Source organism: Peromyscus eremicus, chromosome 4 (assembly GCF_949786415.1).
Source record: "Peromyscus eremicus chromosome 4, PerEre_H2_v1, whole genome shotgun sequence".
Taxonomy (NCBI): Eukaryota; Metazoa; Chordata; class Mammalia; order Rodentia; family Cricetidae; genus Peromyscus; species Peromyscus eremicus.
This window is the reverse complement of record NC_081419.1, coordinates 7,324,506-7,352,412: the sequence shown is the minus strand read 5'-3', so window position 1 is coordinate 7,352,412 and position 27,907 is coordinate 7,324,506. Positions and strand designations below refer to the sequence as shown.

At 50.2% G+C, this 27,907-nt stretch overlaps 1 protein-coding gene across 6 annotated transcripts in view; it reads left to right on the top strand.

Moving 5' to 3' along the window:
- Ralgps1 (Ral GEF with PH domain and SH3 binding motif 1) overlaps nucleotides 1-27,907 on the top strand; it is a 245,358-nt gene that overhangs the window by 23,688 nt on the left and 193,763 nt on the right. For all 6 annotated transcript variants that reach the window (XM_059260107.1, XM_059260105.1, XM_059260103.1 and 3 more), the window contains exons 2-4: nucleotides 12,672-12,782; nucleotides 17,015-17,122; nucleotides 26,037-26,087. In XM_059260107.1, the coding sequence (XP_059116090.1) occupies nucleotides 12,726-12,782; nucleotides 17,015-17,122; nucleotides 26,037-26,087 (216 nt within the window). In that variant the 5' untranslated portion in view covers nucleotides 12,672-12,725. The remainder of the gene's footprint in view (nucleotides 1-12,671; nucleotides 12,783-17,014; nucleotides 17,123-26,036; nucleotides 26,088-27,907) is intronic.

Sequence of the window (27,907 nt, the reverse complement as noted above, 5' to 3'; positions counted from 1 at the left end):
CGGGAAGCCCCACCAGCCAGTGCCACTCCTGGATGAAGCATCCAGGCGGCTCACGTGCTAATCCACCGTTTCCATCTTTCTGTTACAGCCCTGGGTTTTGAGAAATGTCTTCCTATGATTTCCCACTATTTTCAGTTCTTCCATTTCTTGTATAATATTAGAAGGACCAGCCTTAATATTATACTTTGGCGGGCTCAGAAGAGAAACTACGAACGGCGAGAACTATTTTCGGGAAATAGAATCTCAGCACACCGAGCTCTTTAGTCCATTTTCTTTAATTCTGTCCTTCAGTCTCTAGCTTTACAGTTACATACCCAGACAATCACAATCCTCCCCTCCAGCCAGGTCCCCAGGCTTGAATTCCTGCAAGGTCATAAAGGCAGGTAAGAGTTTCCTCGGGCAGTGAGTGTCCAGCTTTCTTTTACGACCTGAAAATGGAGTGGTTAAGGGAAGGGGTCAGCTGAGAGTTAATACCAGTTAGTATATCAAAAAGGGGATTTATGTGCTGAATCTACATTCCTAGGAGTGGTTAGGTAAGAAGTTAGGAGTCTATAAAGGCTGTAAGAAAAGGAGAGTCTGAGCTAAACTGTGCGAAGCTATTACTTCAGGTCCACCTGACCTAGGCGGTGTCTCCATGTGGAATTTACCTTAAATCAGGAGACTAGCATGTGATGGTCTGGACTGTTATTTCTGTTAGTCCTTGAATGTGGCTAAGGGAGATAACTGATTCCAGCACCAAAAGGAGAAGAAACGGATGGCCCTGAGGGAAGGAAGTCTTTCCTGAGGTTGTTCTCCAAATACCTCAAACGTATATGTACAAATAGTGATCAGTCCACACTGTTAGCGATTCTTAGGAAAAAATTAATTGGGAAAGCTATGAAGGCACACATGATTTTCATAACAGAAAACAGCTGATATATAACAAGCCAAATAACACCAAAAGCTACTTGGAATTTGGCCTCCTCTGAAGGAATTCCTTGATCCCTTCAGGTAGTGGCTTTGCCATAAACAGCTGAGTTCTTATGATATATTCCTGCAGCCCGTAGCATCCACTGACTTAATATTTTAACCCCCAAAGCCATGCTGTTTGGTTGCAGAAAGCTTCTAGCACCTTCTGTAAAGTTCCTATGTGTTCTGTCCATTCATCCTACAAGCAAGCCACTGCTCTGAGGGAGGCTTTCTTAAGGAGAAGCAGTCTTGGGTAGCCTGGTGGCCTCCACAATCTGTACTCTTTGGAGCTCTGCATAAGCGATGGAGCCCAGGACATGTCCTACAGGGTCTTGATTCTCAGTGGTTTGGTGGCTCAGCCCGCTCCCTTCCTTGGACCCAGTAATCTTCAGTGACCATGGCTGTTGAAGCTCCCTTAGGAGGCTCCTTCCTTCTCTGGCAGCACCTTCTTGCCGGCTCTCGCTGGTGAGCAGGATGCAAGGATGGCATGGTCTTCAGCTGGACCATTGCTGTAGAACAGCTGCCAGAATTCCCGCTGGGTGTGTCTGTCTGCTGGAAGTCTGGGGGGGGGCCACTGGCTAGAGGGCCCAGGCTCCCAGGTTTCGGCCTCCGTCTGGCCCCACTGAGCTCACTGTGAGCAGTGCAGTGCAGCTACCGTCCTTTTCTGTTCCCAACGTCACCTCCAAGCTGAGCTGAGCTGAGCACTGGTACTCTCTGAGCACCTGGTTCCTCCCCCATAGCTGGAGAACTGTGCTCTGGGGTATGATGGGGCCAGCCTCAGTCCCACTCTGACAGTGCCCTTGTCTGTTGCAGACCGAGGGGTCGTTCATCCACCGTCCTGAGCACACAGCACCTGGGCTGTCGGGCCATGACCTATGCTTCCCACAGAGGTGGTTTGGTGGAAACCTGATGCACAGGAGGTCCCTAGACAAGGGCCTGGCACCCTGTCCTCCTGGGGGCCGGCCATCCCTATTATCTGATTCCCACCATGGCAGCATGAAAGTGCAGTCTGAGCCTACCTTAACGAGGGGAAATTGGAACCTACAGGTAGCAGAATTCTTAGCAGCAGACCCAGATTTCGAACTGCTGGGCCTCTGAACCTTGTCACCCTGATGATGCTGGGATAGGGTAACTTGGGGACAGAGCTCATGGCTGACTCGGAAGGGAGGGGCAGCTCTCAGCAGAGTGGCAGGTGCTGTGAAGGATGGAGGCACACACAGAGGGGGTATTCCAGGGCGTGAGTCAGTGCAATCAGTCTATTCCTGTCACCCCAGGATGTGCCGCAGTAGCTGCTGGGCTGCTCAGGAGGCACTGTTTCAGTCAGAACAGTTTGAAGTTCATGAGCCACAGGGTGGGGAAGTAGGTGACTGTCTGTGGGTGCAGCCAAGTTCTTGGGTTTCACTCCAGGCATTCCCACTGACACCAGCCCCACATTCTGAGGGACCTGTGTCCTGAGGCCTGGCACTCCCGTGTAGTCCACAGGACTTACTGCTAATGGCCTGAGTTCTGGATCTGTGCTACCCAGCCCTCCTCTCACTCCACCTCTGTCCTGTGAGAACCGTTAAATATTGTCAGTTGCAATGAATTAATTCGCAACAAGAAGTGAATCATTATACACCTGTTATTTAAAACTCAAGTCGACACCCTAGTCCCTTGCTGTTACCACTCAGAGGGCAGACACGATTTTATAAAATTGTACGCCTTGGCACTGTTGGAATACCAGTGTTCATTTAATCCTCTGGCCACCAGGTGGCGCCAGATTGCCATGCACAGCCCCGGTCTCCCCACCTGGAGTCTGTCGTGAATCCTGTGAACCTCCCTTCGGTGTTGTGTTGCTCCATACCTGTTATCCATACCTGTTTAAAACAGAACTGTTGAGGTGTACAAAAAGACAGAAAATCCAAGGCTGCTGAGGGTCTTTGCAAGGCAGTGATGCTAGTTAGCAGGTTTTTCTGTATGTCTTCGTCACGGATGTACACGTGTCGTCCACAGCCTCCAGCATGTGTACATGGCACTTTCAAAGTGAGATCTGCCCATTGGAAGCCGGTCCCTCCCCAGTTTTCTTCTTTATCATGTATCACTTGCTGAAAAGCAGTGTATTTACTGAATGCTTTATTTATTGTTTACTGAGGGGTTTCTGGCTTCTCCTTGCTTCTGTGTCCCTGGAATCAAGGATAGTGCCCAATACAAACAAGACTGTGGGTAAATACGTGTTGGCCGGATGAGTGTGTGGATGGGAGCAGGCCCCTGAGCTACGCTGTGGGCATCTTTCCCTGTCTGTAAATACTGATGCTCTGGACCCTCTGTCTCATCTGCTGCTTAGAATCTGCCATGGGAGGTGCATTCAAACCACGCAGAGGGGCACATCTGTGGGCTGAAGTCAGTGACCTCCTGCCGCAGGCCTGGTGACTGTCCTGAAGGCCCCTACCATGCTGAGTACTGCCGGCGCCTCATGCCATTGTACTTTTAACCCCTGTAGGTCTTCGTGTTTCCAGGGCCGAAGGTGCCATGTCCCCAGGGCTCCCACGGGACCTTCCACATCAGAGATGCTAAGTCGCCGGGCGGTGGTGGCGCACGCCTTTAATCCCAGCACTCAGGAGGCAGAGCCAGGCGGATCTCTGTGAGTTCGAGGCCAGCCTGGGCTACCAAGTGAGTCTCAGGAAAGGCGCAAAGCTACACAGAGAAACCCTGTCTCAAAAAAAAACAAAAAACAAACAAACAAACAAACAAACAAAAAAAAACGGAGATGCTAAGTCATCACTTGCCACGTGATGCCACATACCTTTTCATGGCTTATTGGCTGTCTTTCATCTTTCCTTGCCTTTTTTCTAAACTGAAGTTAGACTTGTTAACGTATTTAAATCTGCCAATCGGGCCACAGGTGGCTCGGGTAGAGCATTTGCCTAGCATGCACCAGGACCCTAGTTCCATCCCTAGCACCACAGGAAGCCAGATAGAACACACACACACACACACACACACACACACACACACACACACACAAGGTTGGCCACTAGTTTCTTGACTTTCTGGCTTTTGTATGACCCTCAGGAAAGGTTCTTCCCTCTAAGACAAAAAACAAACACCTGGTTTTCCTCTAATGTTTTAATGTTTCTTTTGTCTGTTTAAATATTTAATCTGTCAAACATTTTTTCTTTTGTTTTTGTGTGTATTTTTTTTGTTTTTGTTTTTGAGACAGTTTCACTGTGTAACCCTGGCTGTCCTAGAACTCACTCTGTAGACCAGGCTGGCCTTGAACTCGCAGAGATCTGCCTGCCTCTGCCTCCCAAGTGCTGAGACTAAAGGCGTGTGCCACTGTGCCTGGCAAATATTTATTCTCATATATATATTAGATAAAGTTTTTAACAAGTTCCTGCCCTCTTCAAGTGAATAATAAATTGTTTCATCAACATTTTAAAACGCTGCATTTTCCTCTTATCGGAACTGCCCTTGGTTGTTTGGTAATCCTTCCCTACCCTCCAGCTGGTTCACCGACTTCCTGCTGATCCCGGTGGGGCCTTTTCTGAGCTGTGGCTTCCTGACAGGTCAATACCCTTCTTATTAAACTCCCCCCCCCCCGCCCCCCGGAACTTCTAAGCTACTTTTAATTATTATTCCAGATAAAAGTTTTGGATCAGTTTATTGAGTTCTAAAAGGAATCCTCTTTGGATTTAGAGCAAAGTTACATTTGTCTTATTAATAGATTAATTGGGGAGAATTGATGGCTTTCTGGTATTGTCTCCAGGGGAGTGAAAAGTCTTTAAATCTTTTTTTAAAAAAGATTTATTTATTTTTATTTTATGTGTATGGGTGTTTTGCCTTCATGAATGTGTATACTGTGTGCATGCACTGCTCTCAGAGGCCAGAAGAGGGCGTCAGATCCGGTGGCACTGGAGTTACAGATGGTTGTAGGCCACCATTGGGTGCTGAGAGTGGAACCTGGGTCTTCTGCAAGAGCGGTGAGTGCCACTGAGTCATCTCCAGCCCTAGAGCTTGTTTGAAAAAGTTGTATTTATTTTGTGTATGTGTGAGTGTGTGTATATGTGTCAGATCAAAGGACAGTTTACAGAGGTCTCCTTACACCCTGTGTCCCAGAGACCAAATTCAGGTCGTCAGGCTTGGTGGCAGGAGCCTTTGCCCCTGAGCCATCTTAGGTCCTTAAAAAAAAACCTTTTAATATGAGTTTATAATTTTCTTCAAATGATTTCTGTACATTTCTTTAAACATTCCCATGTAGGTCTTCTCTGTTTTAGGCTGTTGTGTTTCCAAGCTGGTTGTCGGTGGTGGAAAGGAAATGAATGACCTTGAGACCAGATGCCCAGCACTCACAGTTCCCCTCGATATAGTCTCGTTTGCTTCACAAGAGGCATTGGTCCATTCATGTCTTCCTTCCCTGTATTGTGGAGCTGAAACTGATTTTCATTCACATTTGAAGTCTCTTTGTTTCTTTCAGCAATGTTTGGAGAGGAGAAAAAAATGCAGGGATGCACTTCATGCACTGGAAAGCAAAGCCAGTTTATGGAGTGTGTTGTGAAAATGTCACCTGTCCTCACCACTTGTGGACACCCACACACCTCTCACCCCTGCAGTGCCCCGGGGAGTGTGGGCTGGGCCTGTTACAGGTGTCTGTCAGACACCTGTGGAGCCTCTACTCGGGTAGTCTCCCTCCCGCCTGGGCCTCTGTTACAGGTGTCTGTCAGACACCTGTGGAGCCTCTACTCGGGTAGTCTCCTGCCTGGGCCTCTGTTACAGGTGTCTGTCAGACACCTGTGGAGCCTCTACTCGGGTGGTCTCCCTCCCGCCTGGGCCTCTGTTACAGGTGTCTGTCAGACACCTGTGGAGCCTCTACTCGGGTGGTCTCCCTCCCGCCTGGGCCTCTGTCACAGGTGTCTGTCAGACACCTGTGGAGCCTCTACTCGGGTGGTCTCCCTCCTGCCTGGGCCTGTTACAGGTGTCTGTCAGACACCTGTGGAGCCTCTACTCGGGTGGTCTCCCTCCCGCCTGGGCCTCTGTCACAGGTGTCTGTCAGACACCTGTGGAGCCTCTACTCGGGTGGTCTCCCTCCTGCCTGGGCCTGTTACAGGTGTCTGTCAGACACCTGTGGAGCCTCTACTCGGGTGGTCTCCCTCCCGCCTGGGCCTCTGTTACAGGTGTCTGTCAGACACCTGTGGAGCCTCTACTCGGGTGGTCTCCCTCCTGCCTGGGCCTGTTACAGGTGTCTGTCAGACACCTGTGGAGCCTCTACTCGGGTAGTCTCCTGCCTGGGCCTCTGTCACAGGTGTCTGTCAGACACCTGTGGAGCCTCTACTCGGGTGGTCTCCCTCCCGCCTGGGCCTCTGTCACAGGTGTCTGTCAGACACCTGTGGAGCCTCTACTCGGGTAGTCTCCCTCCCGCCTGGGCCTCTGTTACAGGTGTCTGTCAGACACCTGTGGAGCCTCTACTCGGGTGGTCTCCCTCCCGCCTGGGCCAGTTGACCTGCCTGCCTTGTCTTGTGTGGACAGTTTCCCTCCTTCTCCGGGTACTTGGTGAGAAGCTGAGGGCCTAGGACAGTGCTTATGTTTGTCAAGGAGACCTTGGAACGTGGGCTTCCAGGTCCACCATCCTACCCTGGCCTTGTGGTTTCTAGAAGAGGAAGTTGGTCACAGGAGGAGAGGTGGCCGATGAGGACAAGAGCCTCATTATGAACCAGGCCAGCACCAGGCACCCCAGTTCAGGGCTCTGGTTAAAGAGACTCCCACTTAGGCTTCATGTGTAGAAAAATGCACCCCTTTACTGTACGCCTTGTAGGTTCAGGGTCTGCATTGGCAAGGGTCACTGTGTGGAGGCAGGAATGCAGTGAAGCACTGCTCAGGGGGCTTTGGCTGGCTTGGGTGTTGGGAAGACCTTACCTGGCTACATAGATGCTTAGAGGCATCACTGCACTTGGTGGGCAGGGACCGTGATCCTTCTCCTTCAGGTGACATTGCTGGCCTAGTCCCAAGGCAGATGTTCTTTGGATCACTAAGATCAAGTACATGATTGAGTGAGGGCCCTATAGAGTTGGAGAGAGACCAGAACATTGGATTCCAGACACCATGTCCTTAATGCAGAAGGGAACCTTCTTCCCAGGCTTCTGGAAGGAGAGGCATCTCACAAGGATGTTCCCAGGACTTTGTGGGTGTCTGGGTACCTCAGCCTGACTTCACCCATCACACTCTCACTCCTATTTCCCAAAGCTCTTTTTAAAACCTCCGAGCATCCTGAGGCCTCCTACAGCAGGTCTGACTCACAGTGGCCCTGGTTCAAGAGGGCCCATGCTTGTGACTTTTTTTTTTTTTTTTTTCTTTGAGACAGGGTTTCTGTGTGTAGCCCTGGCTGTCCTGGAACTCACTCTGTAGACCAGGCTGCTGTAGATCTCTGTAGACTCAGAGATTCACCTGCCTCTGCCTCTCAGTGCTAGGATTAAAGGGGTGTGCCACCACCGTCTAGCTGCTTGTTTCTCTTAAGATGGACAGTACTGGTGGAGCGGGTATAAACAGAGCGGGCTCAGGCTCCTCCCCGCCGGTCCTCCACACAGCTTCTGTGTGTGAGCCAGCAAAGAGTCTGTTTGCAGGGCAGCGGCGAGAGAGCACATCCCAGTCACCCCTGCATGCAGCTCTTCCTCCCACCCTCTTTGGATTCCGTTTTTGTACTTATTTGCAGCATTTGGAAGAAATCATCTCTTGTGGTTGGGCATGTCTGGGTGTGTGCGTTTTCTTTGAACCAGCCTCCACTGACTTAGGAAAAGCAATTACTCCGCTTTCCTCATGGGGTCTGCATGTCGGTCTTTTCGTCTCAGGCCATTCGGTGTTTCCTGAGCCGCAGGTGTTGAGGAGCACTCTTAATGCCTGGAAGGGGCCCAGGGCTACATCTGGGCTCTTCCTTTCCCTCTCCAGGAGCCCCCACACAAGGCCAGACTCTTGTCATGAGCGGAGAAAGATGTGGGGTTGGTCTGTGGTTCTGATAACAGCTGCCACTGCGCTCTTAAGGAGTTACGTCATGAGAACTGCTTTTGCTCTTACACTGTTTGGGTTTCCAGGGAGGGTTAGCAGCAAGACCGTGTTTATGTGTGCAGGAGGAGGAAGAGGTGGGGGGGAATTGAGATGTAGAGGGAGGGTGGGAAGATGGGGTTTGTGTACAGGCTGATTTGCTCAAATCTAAAAAGCTGGTGCCACCTTCCCAGTGGGATACAGAGTGCAGACATGAATTAAATGTATCTACACATAACAGTTGAATCCCTCTCCCCGAGTCACTGTTTTTATATTTGTAAAATGGTGTCTTAGGGTTTCTATTGCTGTGAAGAGACACCATGACCACGGCAACTCTTACCAAGGAAACCATTAACAGTTCAGAGGTTTAGTCCATTGTCATCGTGGCAGGAAGCATGGTGGCACACAGGCAGACATGGTGCTGGAGAGGTAGCTGAGATGTCTACGTCCTGATCTGAAGGCAGCAGGAACAGAGTGACACTGGGCCTGGCCTGAGGAGCATCTGAAACCTCAGAGTCTGCCCCCAATGTCACATTTTCCTCCAACAAGGCCACACCTCCTAAAAGTACCACTCCCTATGAGCCTATGGGGGCCATCTTCACTCAAATCACTATAAATGGGTTTTACAGAAGGTACATGAATCCTGTCTCCAGAGTCTGGGACAAAGCCTGTGTGTAACAGGTTGTGACAGAGGCACTGAGGGCCAGGCTGTAGCTGAGCTTCTTGAGGTCTAGGGCTGGTTGGAATCCTCTGCACAAAACAAGTTGATGAACACCTCACCTCTGACCAGATGAGGGAAAATGAGAGGCAGACACTCTGCCTATGGCCACACAGGCTCCTCCCTGTCTTGCTCACTGGGTGTCCCTAGTGCCTGTGAGCATCAGAGGACACAGAGCTGTGAAGGGCCCTCTGCTGCTTGTGCTACAGAGACCTGGCACCCCAGGTTTCCTGTCACACTCTCAGGTGCTCGAGGCCCCCATCTTCCATCTCCTGACTTGGAAGACTCCAACTCATGCTTCCTATCAGCACTGTGGCTCTTCTCAGTGGGCCCATCTTTATTCTTTTAGTGCCCTGCTTACCTCAGTCTTCATGCTGCAGGAGAAGTAGACCTTCCCTCCTCCTTCAGAATCCATGCATGCCAAGGCTGGGGACAAGGCTAGGATTAGCAGTACTTGCTGCTCTGCAGAAGGACCCAGTCATGGTTGTTGGGTTATGGCTACCTGATTAACTCTAGCTCTGGGAGATTCAGACCTCTTTTCCAGCTTCTGAGGGAGTACACACACACACACACACACACACACACACACACACACACACACACACGATAAAATAGAAATGGAATATGCTACCAAAATCCTTAAATTACACGGTGTGTCCAAAATCCTTGAATTAAAAGGACTCCCAGTGCCTCCAGGGAAACCACCTATACACACACACACACACACACACACACACACACACACACACACACACCCCTGTACTACTTCCCGAACTCTTCCTATAGCCTATAAGGTCCTTCTGTTGTACCTTAGCCTATCTGTCTACTGTTTGCTGCCAGGTCCCAGCCATGGCCTTTTGACACAGGAGCTGTACTCGGCAGCCTCAGGACCCACCCTGGATGAGTGGGGCTTGCTTACAGCCTGCTAGGATGCTCTCTGTCTTGCTTCGTCCTACCGTTTTCCACACATAGGCACACCTCTTGTCCATCAGTGAGGCTGTTTCTGTCATGGCGAGACATAGAGGAAACAGATAAGGAACCTTTCTTTCCAGCTCTGCCTTCCAGGAAAATATGATGGGTTACACAGTGACCGGCAGGTAGACTGGGGCCAGTGCAAGGGGAGGACAGGCCCGCCTACTAGATGGGATAGCCCTGCGCTTTGACCGCTGGGCCTATTCCTGACCCTCCTTCCCAGCAGTGGGAGCCTGTGGTCTCACAGATCACAGAGCCGCTCTTTGTGAATGTTTCCAGGTACCTGCTTTGGGAAAGAGAACAGGAGCATGCAAATAGAAGCTTGTGGGGAGAGAAAGTTAATGCTACAATAAGTAAGAGCACTGACTGTGGGCTGATCTGGCCAGGCAGGTGTTTCACATGACTCCTAGGCGCTGGTGGGAGACAGCATCAGGGATGTGTATGAGCCTAGGCCTGTGTAGGATTTGAATTCATGGGGCCTCAGTTTCCCAGGAACCCGAGTAGTTCCTACCTTCCACTGTAAGTGGTCTGTACCTCCTGGGGCTCTTGTGGTAAGGACATGAGTGTCATATGTAACATTTAGCCAGTGTCTCCCCTGGGATGGATGCTGCCACTGGTGTGTGCTGCAGATGGGGCTGGAGAAGAGGGTGGGGCTGGCAGCACATCCCTCCCTCCACCATTTGTAGGTATGTGTGTGTGCCATGTCGTGCATGTGGCAGTTAGAGGACAACTTGGAGGGAATCACTTCTCCCTTTCTACAGTGTGGGATTGAACTCAGGACCTCAGACTTGTCAGCACATGCCTTTACCCACTGAGACATCTCCCTGGACATGGCAGTACCCTGTGAAAGAAGCAGGGAGCCACCGGGACAACTTCAGAGAGCCTCTGGTTTGGGCTGTACTCAGAGGGTTGGGGTCCAGGCCTGGCTCCCCAGGGAGACCCACAGAGCGCCAGGCGCATGCAGATGGGAGCAGAGCCTGCCTCAGCCTCTGACTTGGAGTGGACTGCTTGGGCTGGTTTGAGGCAGCCTAAGAGGCCTGACTCCAAATTGTTATGGCTGAGCTCATGAGCTGGGTTTATTTTTCATCTCTTTTGGGACCCTATTCTGGAGCTCCTGTGCCCTTCACAGGGGTTGTGTTGAAGGGCCCTGTCCACCCTCTACCTAGGAGGGTTTTTCCTCGGTTCTGGGTCCCATCTCTTCTGTAGTAGTTAACATTTCCCATCTCAGCTGTCATGCTGTTTATCCGTCTCTTCAAAGGGCAGGCAGGCTGGGTGAGATCCTGTCATGGAGCTCAAGGTGCCTCATGTGTGTGCTTGTCATCCAGATTTGAACACTCATCGCCTCAAAAGTCCTCTGTGTCTAGTGTAGTCTCCTCCTGCCGGGGGCACTTTATTCCTATACATGTGCCATTTCTGGGAATTTCCTAAAATGGAATCACACTGTACATTCTTTTGCATCTGACCTCTTCCTTTAGCACAGTGTTTTTGAGGTTTAATCATTCTTTTCATAGCTGAGTAGTAGCGTGCTGTGTGGCTAGGTCACACTGCCTTGGCATTCCCTGGGTGACAGACTCTGACTTAGTTCCAGCTCGTGCGCTGGGAGAGCTGCTGTGACAGGCGTCCTCTGTGTGTCTGTGTGGATATGCTCAGCCTTTGCAGCAGATGCTGGAATCACATCACTGTGTTGTCTTAACCCGGCGAGAAGCTGCCAAGTTCTGTTTTGAAGCAGTTGTACCATTTACCTTCTCGCCAGCAACGCACCAAGGTTTCACCCCAGCTCCCAGTCCCTTGGTATAATCTGGTTTGGTTTGGTTTGGTTTTTGTTCTAATTCTGGTCATTCTGTTGGGTATGAAGTGGTGTCTTTGTGGTTCTGGTTTATGTTTCCCTAGGGGCTTTTCCCTTATGAGCTATGTGTGTGCCCATGGAGGCCCATGGTATCGGCTCCTTGGAGCTAGGATTATAGGCAGTTGTGAGCACCTGAGTGAGTGCTAGTCCTCTGACGGAGCAGTACCTACTCTTAACCTCCGAGCATCTTTCCGGCCCCTCCAGGATGGATTTTTTCTCATCTGCCACAGATTGATCAGGTCCTGAGTCACGTGTGTTCCTCCCCCCAGACCTCTTCTACCTCTCTGTCCCCTCCCTGATGACAGCTACGTCATCTTTCTTTGCCTTGCTGTGAACAGCTCACTTGGCCTGCAGGAGTTCCTGTGGGCTCTGTTCTTGCTGTTTCCCAGCCTGTCTCCCCTTTGCCACCTCAGCTCAAGGCACCCATCCTCTGGTAACTGCCGTCAGCTTCCTTTTTGTGCCTACGTCTCGCCACTCTCCTGCTGAGACGCTGCTGCTGGCTTTCGGTGTTCTGGGAGGAGAGAGATGCTCTCTGGAGCCTGGGCCCATGAGCAGTCCAGGCAGAGTAATTAGACCTGACCTTCGAGGGGGTCTTGGATGTTGCTGCTGCTGGATAGAATAAGCAAATGCACCAGAGCGTGACCTCTGTGTGCCTCAGTTTCCCTCCACAGAAAATGGGCAAGATTAAGAAGCCTTTCTTGAGATAGTGGAAGGGGGAAGATGAATTAGAGGAGTCCAGCACATGATTCGTAAACCCTTTGTGGGATCAGTTGTGATGGCACAGTGTGGTGTCCAGTTTCTTCGTCAGCCTACATCTTCCTTTGGAATACATCTTCTGGGGCCTGTGAGGGCCAGGTACATCCTGGGATGGATGTGCAGATGGGATCCAGTGATCTGCAAGTGGGTTCAGGGCTGCCAGAAGAGCCGAGGAGGCAGAATTCATACAGCTGTTGGACACTGGTAATTAGCATTTTCTAGATGGATAAGCTCAGTAATGGCACAGACACACCATTTTCCATGGACGGAAACAGGCACACAGGCTCTGTGAGCCAGCCTGAGCTTGCAGGCTACGAGCTACCAGCTCATACCTTTCTTTTCAGGTTTCCTGGGTGATCTGTTGGAGGTTGGCATGGTTCTGTGGGTTCAGAGCGGGTTTTTATGGGTACCTTTGCCTTGCAGGCAGGTTATGTCACCAGCAGAGGTGGCCCCGAAGCTCCCCAAGGCCTGGAGACTATGTACAAGAGGGATGGTCTGATGGCTAGCGTGTTGGTCACCTCCGCCACTCCACAGGTATGAAGGCTGTGGGAGGGTGGCGGGAGAGAGGGTCCCTGGCGTGGGGCCCTGGCCATGAATACAGGCCTTCTTAGGGCCACCACTCCAGGCGGGAGGTTTGGGAGCCAGTTAGCCCTGTGGATGGTGGTGTTTTCTGAAGTTGTTCTCTTCAAAGAAAAACAAATACCTCTCCAGTCCAGCCATGGCAAGTGCCACATTCCATTTTGGTGGCAAGAAAGGATCAGAGCTTTCCCAGGAAAAACCGCTGTTGATTATAAATAAGCTGTGCGTTCCAAAATGAGGTCAGACAGAAGCCAGGCCAACTGGCCCTTGAGCATATTTACCTTGCTTCGTAGGAAGTGACTGTAAGGACTGCTGGTCTGAGTGGCCTGGGCAGGGACTCTGCGTGGGGTCTGGGGTTTGCTTTCCAAGCTCAATAATGGTACAGACACACAGGAGGAGGGCTGTCATCTGAGGCTGGTGCCTCTGTGTCTGGGTGTGGTGCTGACTCCTCAGACATGCTGGTGAAGCAGGGTTGGTCTGGGCATCCCACAAGGGGTTTCTTATGATCTCAGATTAACTAACCAGAGGTCACAGGAACCAGTTTCGTATCAGTCTTTCAAAAAAAAAAATTCCTTGGTTTGATCTCTAGTCTTGAAAGCACACTTATGGATGCCTTTAAACATTTTTTTAAAATTTTGTTTTTAAATTATACGTGTATGTTCACATGAGTGTTGTACTCATGGAGGCCAGAAGAGGCTGTCAATCCCCCTGGAGCTGGAATTACAGGCAGTGGTGAGACTCCTGGTGTGGGTGCTTGGAACCGAACTCAGGCCCTCTGGAAGAGCAGTCTGCACTCTTAACCAGTCTGGTGAATGCCTTTTACATTTTCCTAGGAGGCCAGAGTAGTTTCATAAAATATTGAGTCATCCTCATCACCACTGACTCTGTTGCCAGCAAATGTTTGGGGCAACTTTTGGTTCAATAAACACCCTGACTTGAGGGTTCGGGGTGTTGCAACAATGCCCTAAGGCCTGACATCCAAGGAACAGACAGACTCTGGTAACTAGAGGAGCTAGACTTCTGTTTGTGTCTGTTACTTACACTCCTTCGAGATTGAAACGTCCTTCTTCTGGGGCCCATATGGGTATGTATGCATGTATACACAGATGTGGATACTCATATGCTACCCTGTGCATGATTGGCCCTCTGTGCATGGGACCCACCAACCATGCATCAAAAACGTTCAACAAAAAAAACCTCACTCCTGGACCAAGTGTGTGCAAACTGCCTGGTCATTTGTCTCTGAGCAGCAGCAGTGACTCCGCACAGCATTTATTTTGTAATAGGTACTAGTCCTCCTGTAGCAGGAATCTTAGAGAGTCTTAATAAAATCAAACCTGAGGCCAGTTGTTGGGGTGAATGCTGGAAGATCAGAGAAGCAGAACAAGCCACAGCTACCTCACCTCGCCAGTTCCTCAGCTGATCCTGTTTCCTCAGACTGGAAGCTTCTGTGTCCTCATCCCAATGGATCTCAGCTGAACTGCTGCTGTTCGAAAGCCTGAATGCTTAACCAGTCAAAAGCTTCTAGTTCCTGGTCCTCACGCCTTATATATCTTTCTGCTTTCTACCATCACTCCCTGGGATTAAAGGCTCGCTTTCTGGGATTAAAGGCGTGAGTCACCATGCTTGGCTGTATCCTTGAACAGATGGATTTCTGCCTCTGGAATGCTAGGATTAAAGGCGTGTGCTACCACTGCCTATCCTTTATGTTTAATATTGTGGCTGTTCTGTCTCTGACCCCAGATAAGTTTATTAGGGTGCACAAAATTTCGGGGAACACAATACCACCACATCCTCCAGAAAGGACTCAGAATCTGTGCACAACACATACAGGTTCTGTGCTAGGCATTTTATGCACGGCTTTGGGTACTTGCAGATTTTGGTATTGTTCAGGGCCTCCACGCATGTGACTCTAAGTACCATAGTGTTTGTGGAGTGAATGCACATATGGGAACTGAGGTGGTAAGCGGCCCCAGGTGACTGAATGACACCTTCTCTTCCATACACATCCAGCTCACTGTATTTGGGTATGCATCCCTTTGTCAGCTTCTCGATGAGGAACCCAAAGCACAGGGAGGAGAAGAAACTGGCTCTCACATCTGGGCAGGTGGGTGGTTCAAACCCATTCTCCCAGACTTTGGAGTTGGTGTCCTTAACATATTACCCTGTCAACCTAGCTAGGCTATGTCCTTTTTTTTTTTTGGTTTTTCAAGACAGGGTTTCTCCGTGTAGTTTTGGTGCCTGTCCTGGAATTCACTTGGTAGCCCAAGCTGGCCTCAAACTCACAGAGATCCACCTGGCTCTGTCTCCCGAGTGCTGGGATTAAAGGTGTGTGCCACCACCGCCCGGCAAGGCTAGGCTATGTCTAAAGTGGGTGGAGAGTGCAGATCTAGATCTTGGCCAATTCCAGGCACACTGGGGCCAGTCCTATTTCTTTTCAGCTTTATTCAGATCAGACTGTCCTTGGGGGACAACGTCTTCCACCTAAAGAACTTAAAATGACACTTGTCGGGGTTGGGGATTTAGCTCAGTGGTAGAGCTCTTGCCCAGCAAACGCAAGGCCCTGGGTTCAGTCCTCAGCTCCAGAAAGAAAAAAAAAAAAAAAAAAAAAAAAAAAAGACCCCATGCCCCTGAGCCAGCATGTCCTGGGGAAGGAAGAGGTGGTGGTGGTGGGTTTGTTTAGTAACTGGTGCTGCTACTCTGGGATATGGCATTTAATAATCTGACTTTGTACCTGATGAGACACAGCAAAATGAAGTCAGTGCCTGAGGCCGGGTGGCAGCTGATGTGAGACTGGCATTATGGTCTCTTACCTTCTGAGAGCAGGTGTAGTGTCGGTGTGAGAGCCTCACCTGTAGACACCCTAGGCCCAGGCGTTGAGGTGGGCCACTTGCATTTCTGTTCTACTCTGACCTCACACTGTCATAACTATGAGCTTTCTTCAGTGACCTAAAAACACCCTAGTTTCCAGTAAGACTGTAACATTTCCCTGGATGGAAAGTAAAATAAAGAGAAATTAACAAAAGCAGATTCCCTCACCCTACTCTAAGATGGTGGAATGAGCAGAAACGACAAAGTCCTCCTCCATGAGTTGAGATGAATAAAACCATTTATGGGCAGGCCCAGGTTTGGGTGGTCGGCCTGATGGGGTACCCAGGTGGAGCTTGATGGAATGCAGTCACATTAAAGAGAAGGTGTTCCCTTCACTGTGGCACCTTCACAGGGGTGGCCTTCATGAATGCCGTTCAATTTTGGGATTTTCCCCGTTTCCCTGTGGGAGGCCCCTCTCCTCGCATGTAGGACTCAGTGACCCTTACTAGAGGAACGCTCCCTGACAGTGTCCGAAGCGTAGCAGTTAGCTCTCAGCTCACATGCTGGCCGTGCGTGCGTGTGTGTGTGTGTGTGTGTGTGTGTGTGTGTGTGTGTGACCTCCAGAGTCAGCTTTATCGTTTGTGTTACAGTGTCCTGCACTGCCCAGCTAGGAAGGGGCAGAGGGAACAGAGAGATGGCTCCCAAGTTAAGAGTGCTGGCCGGCTGCTCTTGCCGGGACCCCATTCCCAGTACAACTCCTGCTCCAGGAGATCCAGTGCCCTCTTGTGGCTTCTCTGGGTACCTGTGCACACATGCATAAATGAAATTAATCTTTAAAAATGAACAAGGAAGAAAGTCAACAAAATGGATGATCTCCTCAAGTCCCTGAGTCTGGAGGCCTGTTCTGAGGGAGAATTAGGCTAGGGTTCCTGTCTCTCTTTTGGGTGCTGGGGACAGAACTGGGCCTTGAGCGTGCTAGGTGAGTGTTGTACACTGAGCTACACCCCAACTCAAGAGTCGGATCATTACGCTGCAGGCCAGAAGCTGTTAGGGGTAGTGTTCCATGGTCATTTGGGGGTTCAGATAGAAAACTTCACATTCTGGCTTTCAGCTTCATGGGTAAGAAACCGTGGAGAAGTGACATTGATTCTGCTTGCATACCTGTAAAATGGAAATACTAGCATGTGCATGCAGAGAACCCTTGAGGATTGCGATGGTGTGGGAAGTGCTGCAGAGCCCAGCATGGAGCCGAGTGACAAGCAGCAGACACTTCATCACGTGAGCCTGTCACTCAGTCTCCATTCTGGGGAGCTTTGGGGTGGCAGCAACCTCAGGCCAGACCAGTCAAGTGGTATTTCTCTTTGCCTTCTCCACAGGGCAGCAGCAGCTCAGACTCTCTGGAGGGCCAGAGCTGCGACTATGCCAGCAAGAGCTACGACGCTGTTGTCTTTGATGTTCTGAAAGTGACTCCTGAGGAGTTTGCCGTAAGTGACATGGAACTGATGGGGTTGGTGGTGCTGTCACAAGGAGCTGGAGGAAGTCACTACTCTGGGTTTCTGCCCAGGTTGAGAATACCATACATGGCCACAGTAGGAGAGCGAGTGATGGGTAAAGAATGCTTTGGGTTTAGAATTGGCTGCCTTGGGAGGGGTCCACAGTGCATCTGCACAGTAAGAAAGGAATAGGGCTCGGCATAGTTTACAAAGCACACCCAGCACACCAGCAGGCACATTTGGCCAAGGTTTGGACCTGCTGCTGACACATTTCACCAAGCCAGCCATATTGCCCGTTCTGCTTTTGGCTGCAGACCGCATGCATGTGTGGTTCTGTTTTCCTCCTTTTGTTTACTTCCACCTTCTATACATTTATGTACCATCTCCTGCAGCAATAGGCAGGATCCTTTTTCTTCAGCCTGTGTTTGGTTTCTGGATGACCCCTCAGTGGAGCAGAGCTGGCCTCTCATTTGCCATGATGTTTCCCTCTCTTGGGGTTTTGTTAGGGAGGGGAGTTGGTTCTGGGATGACTTTAAGCCTGACTCTGAGAACTATTCTACTCTGTAGAGCCAAGACTGGTCCCTGACATGCCCTCCTCCTCCTCCCCTCCTTCCTCCTCCTCCCTTCCCTCCTCCTCTTCCTTCTTCTTCCTGGTTCCCATGGTTTAGAGATTCTATATCCACCAGCTACAGGTGGATCTTTGCTGTCTGTGTGGCTCTGGCTGCCAGCCAGCAGCTTCTCTTTATATGGTCTGTATTTCCATTCTGAGAATCTGAGGTTTCCCAAATATTGGTCATGGCCTGGTCGTGGCTCTCATGGCTCTGTCACAGCCTTCTGTAGAGGCTCTGGTCATGACCTATCATGTCTCTTTGGTCATAATTCTCATGGCTCCAGTCATAGTTTCCCGTGGCTCTGGTCATGGCTCCTGTGGCTCTAGTCATGGTCTCTTGTGGCTCCTATGACTGTGGTCATGGGTCCCTGTGGCTCTGGCTGTGGCCTACCATGACTCTGGGTTATAGTTTCCCATGGCTCTTGTCTTGACTCCTGTGGCTGTTTATCACTCCTACGGCTCTGGTCGTGGCTTCAGTGGCTGTGGTTGTGACCTCCTGTGGCTCCTATAGCTTGGCTGTGGCTTTAGTAGCATTCTGGTTGTAGCTTTTGTGCCTCTGGCCATGGATCTCATGTCTCTGGTTAGGGTTCTGGTCATGGCTCCCATGGCTCTGGCTGTGACTACCATGGTTGTGGTTGTGGCCTCCCTTGGCTCTGTGAGCTCTTAACTCAGGAGTACCTTTGGAGCTGCTGCTTAGTGTTCTGTGAGTGCTTGCTGCTGTTCACTGGTGAGGGATCTAATGGCAGACTTTCAGGTACCTTCTATTGTACAATACAATATGAACCGACAGCTTTTGTTTGCTTACTGTGGTCTTGGGAAAGCCTTACGTGAAGGCTAGGATGTGAGGATTCTGTGTGATACTGTTAGGAATATGCATATTCATCTATTGTTGGAGGGTTTGGCTTTTTTTTGGAGGGCCTATCACCCAGCTCCCAAATAAATCACTCATGGAGGCTTATTCTTACTTATGAATGTTTGGCTTTAGCTTGGCTTAGTTTCTCGCCAGCTTTCCTTAACTTATCCCATCTACCTTTTTTTTTTTTTTAAAGATTTATTTATTTATTTTGTTTTTTTTTTTTTTTTTTTTTTTTTTGGTTTTTCGAGACAGGGTTTCTCTGTGTAGCTTTGTGCCTTTCCTGGAACTCACTTGGTAGCCCAGGCTGGCCTCGAACTCACAGAGATCCGCCTGGCTCTGCCTCCCGAGTGCTGGGATTAAAGGCGTGCGCCACCAAGGCCCGGCTATTTATTTATTTTGTATACAGCATGTATGACCAGAAGAGGGCACCAGATCTCATTACAGATGGTTGTGAGCCACCATGTGGTTGCTGGGAGTTGAACTCAGGACCTCTGAAAGAGCAGTCAGTGCTCTTAACCTCTGAGCCATCTCTCCAGCCCCCATCTACCTTTTGCCTCTGGGCTTTTCCCGTTCTCTTACTTCTGTAAATCTTACTCTTACCCCGTGGCTCACTGTGTACCTGGGTGGCTGGCCCCTGGAGTCCTCCTCTTTTCTGGCTCCTAACTCTCCAATCCCTCTTCCCAGATTTCGCCCTCTATATATTCTCTCTGCCTGCCAGCCCCGCCCACCCTTTCTCCTGCCTCGCTATTGGTCAGTTCTTTATTAGACCATCAGGGGTTTTAGACAGACACAGTAACACAGCTTCACAGGGTTCAATAAATGCAGCATAAACAAAAGTAACACAGCTTAGAATAATATTCTATAACATTCATCATAAACAAAAACCGTTTTTCCCCTTTGGCTAGCCAACTAGCTTCCCTTAACCACATGCTACCACTTTTTTTCTTGGGAGTGTGGGGGATGTACAGTACCCCTTCCGGGCTGTAGCATTCATCCTTGCAGAGATGTCATGGAGTATGCGGTGACTGGCCATTTCTAGTCAAAGCCTGGCTCCCTGTTGAGTGGCCCTGGCTCTTGGGGATGGAGAAGAGCATAGGAAGTTGTGGCCGAGTGACCCTGAGGTCTGACTGGTGCTCCCTGTTCAGGCTCTCTACTGGGTGAATGGGTGCCTGGGAACAAGTGGGGAATGGGACCTGGCTTCACCTTGTGGGCACCTAGCGTGTGCCACCACCCCCTTTGGGAGTGACTGACAGCTCTGGAGCCCTCATATCCCTGGGGAATGGGTTGCTCAGCAGCAGCCTTTGAACAAGTTTAGTGTGGTAGTAAAGTATTATGACATTGGTGACCTGCTGAGTTTTCCTTGGATACTTGTGTTGCTAGAGGCTTGCCTTGGACATTGCATCCTTTCTGGTGAAAGGTGAGAGGTAGAAATGGGAGTAGGTCTCTGAAAACCTTCTTTGTGTCAGGAGCAGACAGTCCCCATCCTGGGACCAGCGCTGTTGGTGTTGGTTTTTCTCCGTGTATGTACATGTACACGTGGTGTACGTGGGTCTGTATGGAGGCCAGAAGTCAATGCTGGGTGTCCTTCCCTGTTGCTCTCCATCTTATGTTTTGAGACAGGATCTCTCACTGGCCTGGGGCTCACTATTAGACTAGGTTGCTGGCCAGGGAACTCCAGGGATCCCGTCTCTGCCTCCCAGCACTAGGATTAAAAACACACACTGTCATACCTCACATTTTATGAGCGTGATGGGGATCCAGGCTCAGGTTGAACAGCAAGCACTTTACTCATCAGCCTGTCTCCACAGCCACTGATGTGTCTTGAGAACATCTGAGCACCAGTTGTGACTGACAGCCTGAGCTGGGATCAGGATGTGAAACTTAGACCATTCAAAGAAACATGGCTGATATGTCATCATTGCAGTAGCTTCCCTGGAAATTCTGTAGGAACCCCTAAGCAGATGGGGGGCGGGGGAGGTGGTGGTGGGGGAAGGACATCTCATCTTTATACCCGCTGGACTTGGGCTCTTCTTCTAAGTGTCATTGCACACACTCCTGGGTCCCATCGGGCAGGAAGGACACGAACTGAAACCACACAGAAGATTTCCAAGGACGCCCTGAGCTGTTAAGTGTTCTGTTTTGAAAAGGCCTTTCTGCTCCTTGTGTGGTGCAGTTGAGCCAGGTGTGCGGAGTAGGTGGCTAACAACCCCCGGGTATACATAGCAGAAAAGGTAGCAGTTGCTTGTACTGCCCAGGATGGAGCTCTGTGTTCTGTGGGCCTGCAGCACTCACTGGCCAACCTACCCAGATCATGAGGACAGGATATGCAGATGTCACACACCCCTTGCCACCAAGGGGAAAGCACAAGAGCTGGGATTCCATTAGGTGCCTCATTATTCTTGGTGCCAAGCTTCCATTAGTGGCAACGTTCCCCTCTGTGCCCTGGGAGGGACAGGATGCTCACTACACAGAGCCCTGCCTATTTCCCTCCCATTCAACTCTGAGGATGCTATGCTTTGGTCTGTGTCTGTGCTTTTTAGCAACCCAGTGACTTCAGAGCGCCTTTGAATTGTGCCAGGAGCTGGCCACGGTTGTGTGCCTATGCCCCAGCTATGACCATAGGTAACACACTTTACGTGTTGCCATTTTTTTCTCTAGTGTTTTCTTGGTAGTCCAGTGTAACAGCTGCTGTTTCCTTTTCCCTAGAGCAACTTTGGTATGTGAGTGTTCGGCCAAGCCAGTGGGCCTTAATGTCTAGGCTCCTGGGCTGTGCATCCATGTGCTAGTATCTGAGCCTGTCTCTGTAATTGCATTAGCTGCATTTTTCGTTACCTCCTCACTGTGTGCACACACACAATTGATGTATTGTCACATCAGACATTCTATATCTTTCATTTCAAATTTCTATCTTGTGGACTGCAAGATCTGACTGTGTCTCACTGGACAGGTTCAGTAGACCATGTGTTGCAAAAAGCCATGGCTCTCCTTCCTGGCCTGTCTCAGAGGCATGTGGTAACTGACACCTGGCTCCCATGTGACACACAGAGGTGGGTAAATAACGGAGTGATGCAGCACAAATCTTAAAAGATCTTAGTAATAAAAACAAACCCGGAGCCAGGTATTGGGGTGAACGCTGGAAGATCAGAGAGACAGAACAGGCCACAGCTAACCTCACCTTGCCAGCTTCTCAGCCGATCCTGTTTCCTCAAACTGGAAGCCTCTGAGTCCTCATCTGGAATGAATCTCAGCTGAACTGTTGCTAAAAGCCTAAAAGCTTAACCAGCTCTAGTTCCTGGTTCTCACGCCTTAAATACTTTTCTGCTTTCTACCATCACTTCCTGGGATTAAAGGGGTGTGTCACCATGCCTGGTTGTTTCCAGTGTGGCCTTGAACTCACAGAGATCTGGATAGATCTCTGCCTCCAGAATGCTAGGATTAAAGGTGTGTGTGCCACCATTTTTCTGGCCTCCTATCTAGTGGCTGTTTTGTCCTCTGACCCTAGATAAGTTTATTAGGGTGCACAATATATCAGGGGATACAGTACCACCACAAAGTGACCTTGGCCCAAAGAATTGTTAGCAGTGGTGCCTTTCCCCTGGTCCCCAGATGAGCTTCTGCTTCTGGCCCCATTAGTGGCATCAGCCTGTCTGCTGCTATGGGAGGGTCCTCTTCTTTTCTTTCCAATCTGTACAAGAGTCACACTGAACAGAGGGCAGTAGACGTGGTGTGGTCACACTGAACAGAGGGCAGTAGACGTGGTGTGGCCACACTGAACAGAGGGCAGTAGACGTGGTGTGGTCACACTGAACAGAGGAGGGCAGTAGACGTGATGTGGCCACACTGAACAGAGGGCAGTAGACGTGGTGTGGTCACACTGAACAGAGGGCAGTAGACGTGGTGTGGTCACACTGAACAGAGGAGGGCAGTAGACGTGGTGTGGCCACACTGAACAGAGGGCAGTAGACGTGGTGTGGCCACGCTGAACAGAGGGCAGTAGACGTGGTGTGGCCACACTGAACAGAGGGCAGTAGACGTGGTGTGGCCACACTGAACAGAGGGCAGTAGACGTGGTGTGGCCACACTGAACAGAGGGCAGTAGACGTGGTGTGGTCACACTGAACAGAGGGCAGTAGACGTGGTGTGGTCACACTGAACAGAGGGCAGTAGACGTGGTGTGGCCACACTGAACAGAGGGCAGTAGACGTGGTGTGGCCACACTGAACAGAGGGCAGTAGACGTGGTGTGGCCACACTGAACAGAGGGCAGTAGACGTGGTGTGGTCACACTGAACAGAGGGCAGTAGACGTGGTGTGGTCACACTGAACAGAGGGCAGTAGACGTGGTGTGGTCACACTGAACAGAGGAGGGCAGTAGACGTGGTGTGGTCACACTGAACAGAGGAGGGCAGTAGACGTGGTGTGGCCACACTGAACAGAGGGCAGTAGACGTGGTGTGGCCACACTGAACAGAGGGCAGTAGACGTGGTGTGGTCACACTAAACAGAGGGCAGTAGACGTGGTGTGGCCACACTGAACAGAGGGCAGTAGACGTGGTGTGGCCACACTGAACAGAGGGCAGTAGACGTGATGTGGTCACACTGAACAGAGGGCAGTAGACATGGTGTGGCCACACTGAACAGAGGAGGGCAGTAGACGTGGTGTGGCCACGCTGAACAGAGGGCAGTAGACGTGGTGTGGTCACACTGAACAGAGGGCAGTAGACGTGGTGTGGCCACGCTGAACAGAGGGCAGTAGACATGGTGTGGCCACACTGAACAGAGGAGGGCAGTAGACGTGGTGTGGCCACACTGAACAGAGGGCAGTAGACGTGGTGTGGTCACGCTGAACAGAGGGCAGTAGACGTGGTGTGGTCACACTGAACAGAGGGCAGTAGACGTGGTGTGGTCACACTGAACAGAGGAGGGCAGTAGACGTGGTGTGGTCACACTGAACAGAGGGCAGTAGACGTGGTGTGGTCACACTGAACAGAGGGCAGTAGACGTGGTGTGGTCACACTGAACAGAGGGCAGTAGACGTGGTGTGGTCACACTGAACAGAGGGCAGTAGACGTGGTGTGGTCACACTGAACAGAGGGCAGTAGACGTGGTGTGGTCACACTGAACAGAGGGCAGTAGACGTGGTGTGGTCACACTGAACAGAGGGCAGTAGACGTGGGGTGGCCACACTGAACAGAGGGCAGTAGACATGGTGTGGCCACACTGAACAGAGGGCAGTAGACGTGGTGTGGCCACACTGAACAGAGGGCAGTAGACGTGGTGTGGCCACGCTGAACAGAGGGCAGTAGACGTGGTGTGGCCACACTGAACAGAGGGCAGTAGACGTGGTGTGGTCACGCTGAACAGAGGGCAGTAGACGTGGTGTGGCCACACTGAACAGAGGGCAGTAGACGTGGTGTGGTCACACTGAACAGAGGGCAGTAGACGTGGTGTGGCCACACTGAACAGAGGAGGGCAGTAGACGTGGCGTGGCCATGCCACACTGCTTCCAGGTTCTCCACGCTGCCTCTTAGCTGTTTCTCTGATCTCACCGAGGGCTGGTGGAATAATAAATAGTTGAGGGCCTCATATGGGGCCTGTGAACACATCTCAAATAGCTCTCAGCCATGTAATTTCGGGGAGGTAGAGACTTCAGAAGAGCAGTCTAATTTCCATATGCTACCATTTATTTAAATTTGAGTAATAGATATCTATCACATAAATTTTAAAATAGAGTATCTACAACTTTTTAAAATTAGGTAAGTAATTCATACTTGAAACAAAAAACCAAGTAGTAAAAATATTTCCAAACTAAAATGTTTCCCTTACTCCCTGTCCCATCTTCCAAATGAGTACGATCAGCTCTGAGGCTGGAAGTTTATCTCATTTTCAAAGGGAAGGGTGTGGGCACAGATTTATGAGGAGGAATGTGGTAGGGCGGGCAGCATGGAAATTTATATCTCTCTCTCCTCAGCAGTAAAAACCGACTGAGACTGCATTAAAATGACCTGAAACTGGAAGTAGTAGAAGAAATCACCAGGGTGGGGCATGACAGGGGATGCTTGAGGCCAGTGGTTCTCAACCTGTGGGTCGTGACCTCCAGAGGGGTCACATATCAATATCCTGCATATCAGCTATTTACATTACAGTTCACAACAGTAGCAAAACTACAGTTATGAAGTAGCAATGTAATAATGTTATGGGTGGGGGTCACACAGCATGAGGAACTGTATTAAAGGGTTGCAGCATCAGGAGATCGAGAACCACTGCTTTAGCGGGTTGGAAAGGACAAGACATGAAGTCAGTAACAGACTAGTGGGGTTATATCAGACACGAAGACTCTGCCCAGCAAAGGAAGCAGTCAGCAGGGTGAAGGAACGGCCCATAGGATGGAGAAAATATCTGCAAACTATACATTCGCCAAGAGTTAAGATCCAGATTATATAAGGAACTTCAGAAAGCTCACGAGCGAAAAACACAAATGCAACCAAAATAAACAGAGATAGTGGGATTCATACCTGAGCTGTGGACCTAGTGGGCTTTCCCAGAGAAAGCATGCAGGTGGCCAGGGGACATGGAAGGATGCCCAGGAGTCATCAGGAAAAGGTAACTCAAACCCAGGAGAACTCATTAACTCAAGAGAAAATGACTGTTACCAAAAAGTTGAAAGACAGCATGCACTGCTGAGGTGGAGAGACAAGGGCATCGTGTGTGCGTGGCTGGGCACGCATGGTAGTGTAGTTGTCAAAGAAAACAGTGAAGGTGCTTCTCCAAAACCCAAAGAAGAACTAGTGTGATCCAGCAGCCCCAGCACTGCGGCGTATTTCTCCAGAGCAAGTGAAGTCCATACTTGTGTTTAGTGTAGGCCCACCCACGATGATACCCAAGACATGGAAACAAACTGAGTCGGTAAACTCATGCGTGACTGGGGAAAATGGGGCACAAACAGACAGTGGGTTACAGTCATGAAAAAGAATGAAATCTTGTCAGTTGAGACAGCACAGTTAGAACCAGAGAGTATTCTGTTAAGTGAAGCAAGCCAGGCATAGAAAGGCATGTGCTACATGGTCCCCTCATATGTGGGAGAATATGAAAAGGTCTGTCTCATAGAAGCTAGGGGGGGAAAGGCGGTTTTCTGAGCCTGGGGAGTCTGGGAGGAGGGGAGGGTTGCGAGGGGAACAACCGATTAGTGGAGAAAGAAGTTCCAGCTTGGGTTAGTGCAGAGGGTGAGCTGTGTACTGCAGAAAGCATGGAAGATCTTCAATGTTTTGTTATGAAGAAATTATAACTGTCTGAGAAGATAGATATATCTGACCTGATTTAAATGTTACACACCACACTCGTGTGTCCAACCATCACATGGTACCCCATAAATACATTAAGACTTCTGTGTTTCAGGCATTAGTTTAAAAGCCTCTAACCATGTGTCTCTGTTCTCTTGTAGAGTCAGATCACACTGATGGACATCCCCGTGTTCAAAGCCATCCAGCCGGAGGTTTGTACCATCTTTATGCACACCCACTGGGCTAGGGCTCGGGAGGGATAGCCCTCTGAAGCCTTCCAGAGACACATGTGTCCATTTTGAGTCAGAAGTTTAGGTTCTGCTGAGAAAGCCACCATCTGGCCCATTCTGGCAGGCAGACTGGCTGGTGGCCCTGTCTCTACTGTGCGGCAGTCTCCTTGTCCTCCTTGTCCCAGGCTGTCCTGGCTGAGCACTCGCTGGAGAAGGGCACGTGAGGGCTGTTTGGTGGGTAGCTTTCTTTGTGCTGTTCCCCATCCCAGTGGTTGCCTTGCTTCTGCTTTGAAACTAGTTGCCACAGCAAACTCTCACGTGTTTATATTAAAAGCATATGTGCAGTTTTAGAAGTGATAAAGGGGGAAGAGTCAGTGTGGATCCTCCGAAATGAAAGTTTCTGGTGACATTCTCTAGTTGGTAGGGGGTTGTGATTATTTTACCCGGAGTTCCCTTTCTTTGCTAACAAGTAACACAAACCCATTTCAGAAATTTCTGAGAACCTTTCCCTGGGGTCCCCACAGAGGGAGAAGTGCTGGGTGTGGCTGTCCCTGCCATAGCTTCCACTTCCCTGTTCCTTCCTCTCCTATCTGTCCGTGTGCACCACTTTGACCCCCTGAAGGACCCACATTTACAGCTTCCTAGACTGACGACACAGCTCTCCCCGTCTAGCCCAGTTTAGTCATGTGGCCAGTGCTCAGTCACCTGTGGCCCAGGGCTGGGGTCAAGATGAGCAGACACTGCTGCTCTGCCTTGGGGTGAGGTGCAGGAGGGAGACAGTTCAGAAGGGCCACTGCAGCATGTGTGGGTTAGAGTACACTCAGCTTTACAGTGACTGCATGTCTCAATGGAGCCAGACCGCAAGCCCAGCCATCCCACAGCACAGTTTGGAAAGTCCATACTGTTGGTGGCTGTGAAGTGACGGAGGCTTGTGTTAGTGTGTGCTTGTTACACTGCCTTCGGGGGCTTACTGTGCATGCTGGGGTTTTTGTTTGTTTGTTTTTAGTTTTTTTTTTTCAAGACAAGGTTTCTCTGTGTATCTCTGGCTGTCCTAGAACCTGTTCTGTAGACCAGGCTGGCCTTGAACTCACAGAGATCCATCTGTCTCGGCCTCCCGAGTGCTGGGATTAAAGGCGTGCACCACCACCGCCTGACCCATGCATGGTGTTTTTAAATGGTGGTGGCATCTTTTTCTGTTTCATCACTTATGTGGAACAGTTGCTTGGTCCCAGTTAATAGCTCTCTGCCTCTAGGAGCCTTGCTGGCTGGAGCTGATGATGGTTGCCTTCATTCTCCGATGAGGCTCTCTCCAGATCTCTCTGTCTTGCTTTCAGTCTTTCATTTTTTTTTTTTTTTTTTTTTGAGAGGTGGTCTTCTCAACATATCTCAGGCTACCCTTGAACTTTCTGTGTAGCCAAAGATTACCTTGAACTCCTAATCACCCTACTTCTGCCTCCTAAATGCTGGGATTTCAGGTGTGTGCTACCATGCCTGGCAGCTGAGGCTTTGATCTGGAGCCCTATTATGATCTTTGTTTTTCAACCTGAATGTCAAGGGTAGTGACCTAGTCTGTCAGGTGGCCCTCAGTGTCCAGGTGTGACTGTGGGAGGCAAATAGCAGGATGTCTACCACTCCAGAGACTCAACAAGGGCCAGACAAGGCCATTCTCCAGAGCACTGCAGCATGGAGGGAGCCTTTCCAGCTGACATCTTTAGGTTGTTTCCAGATGTTAAAGTGCATTCGTTTTCCTTTACAATTTTATTTTGGAGCTGTAAGTCTCAGAATCCTCAGAGCAGCTGCCA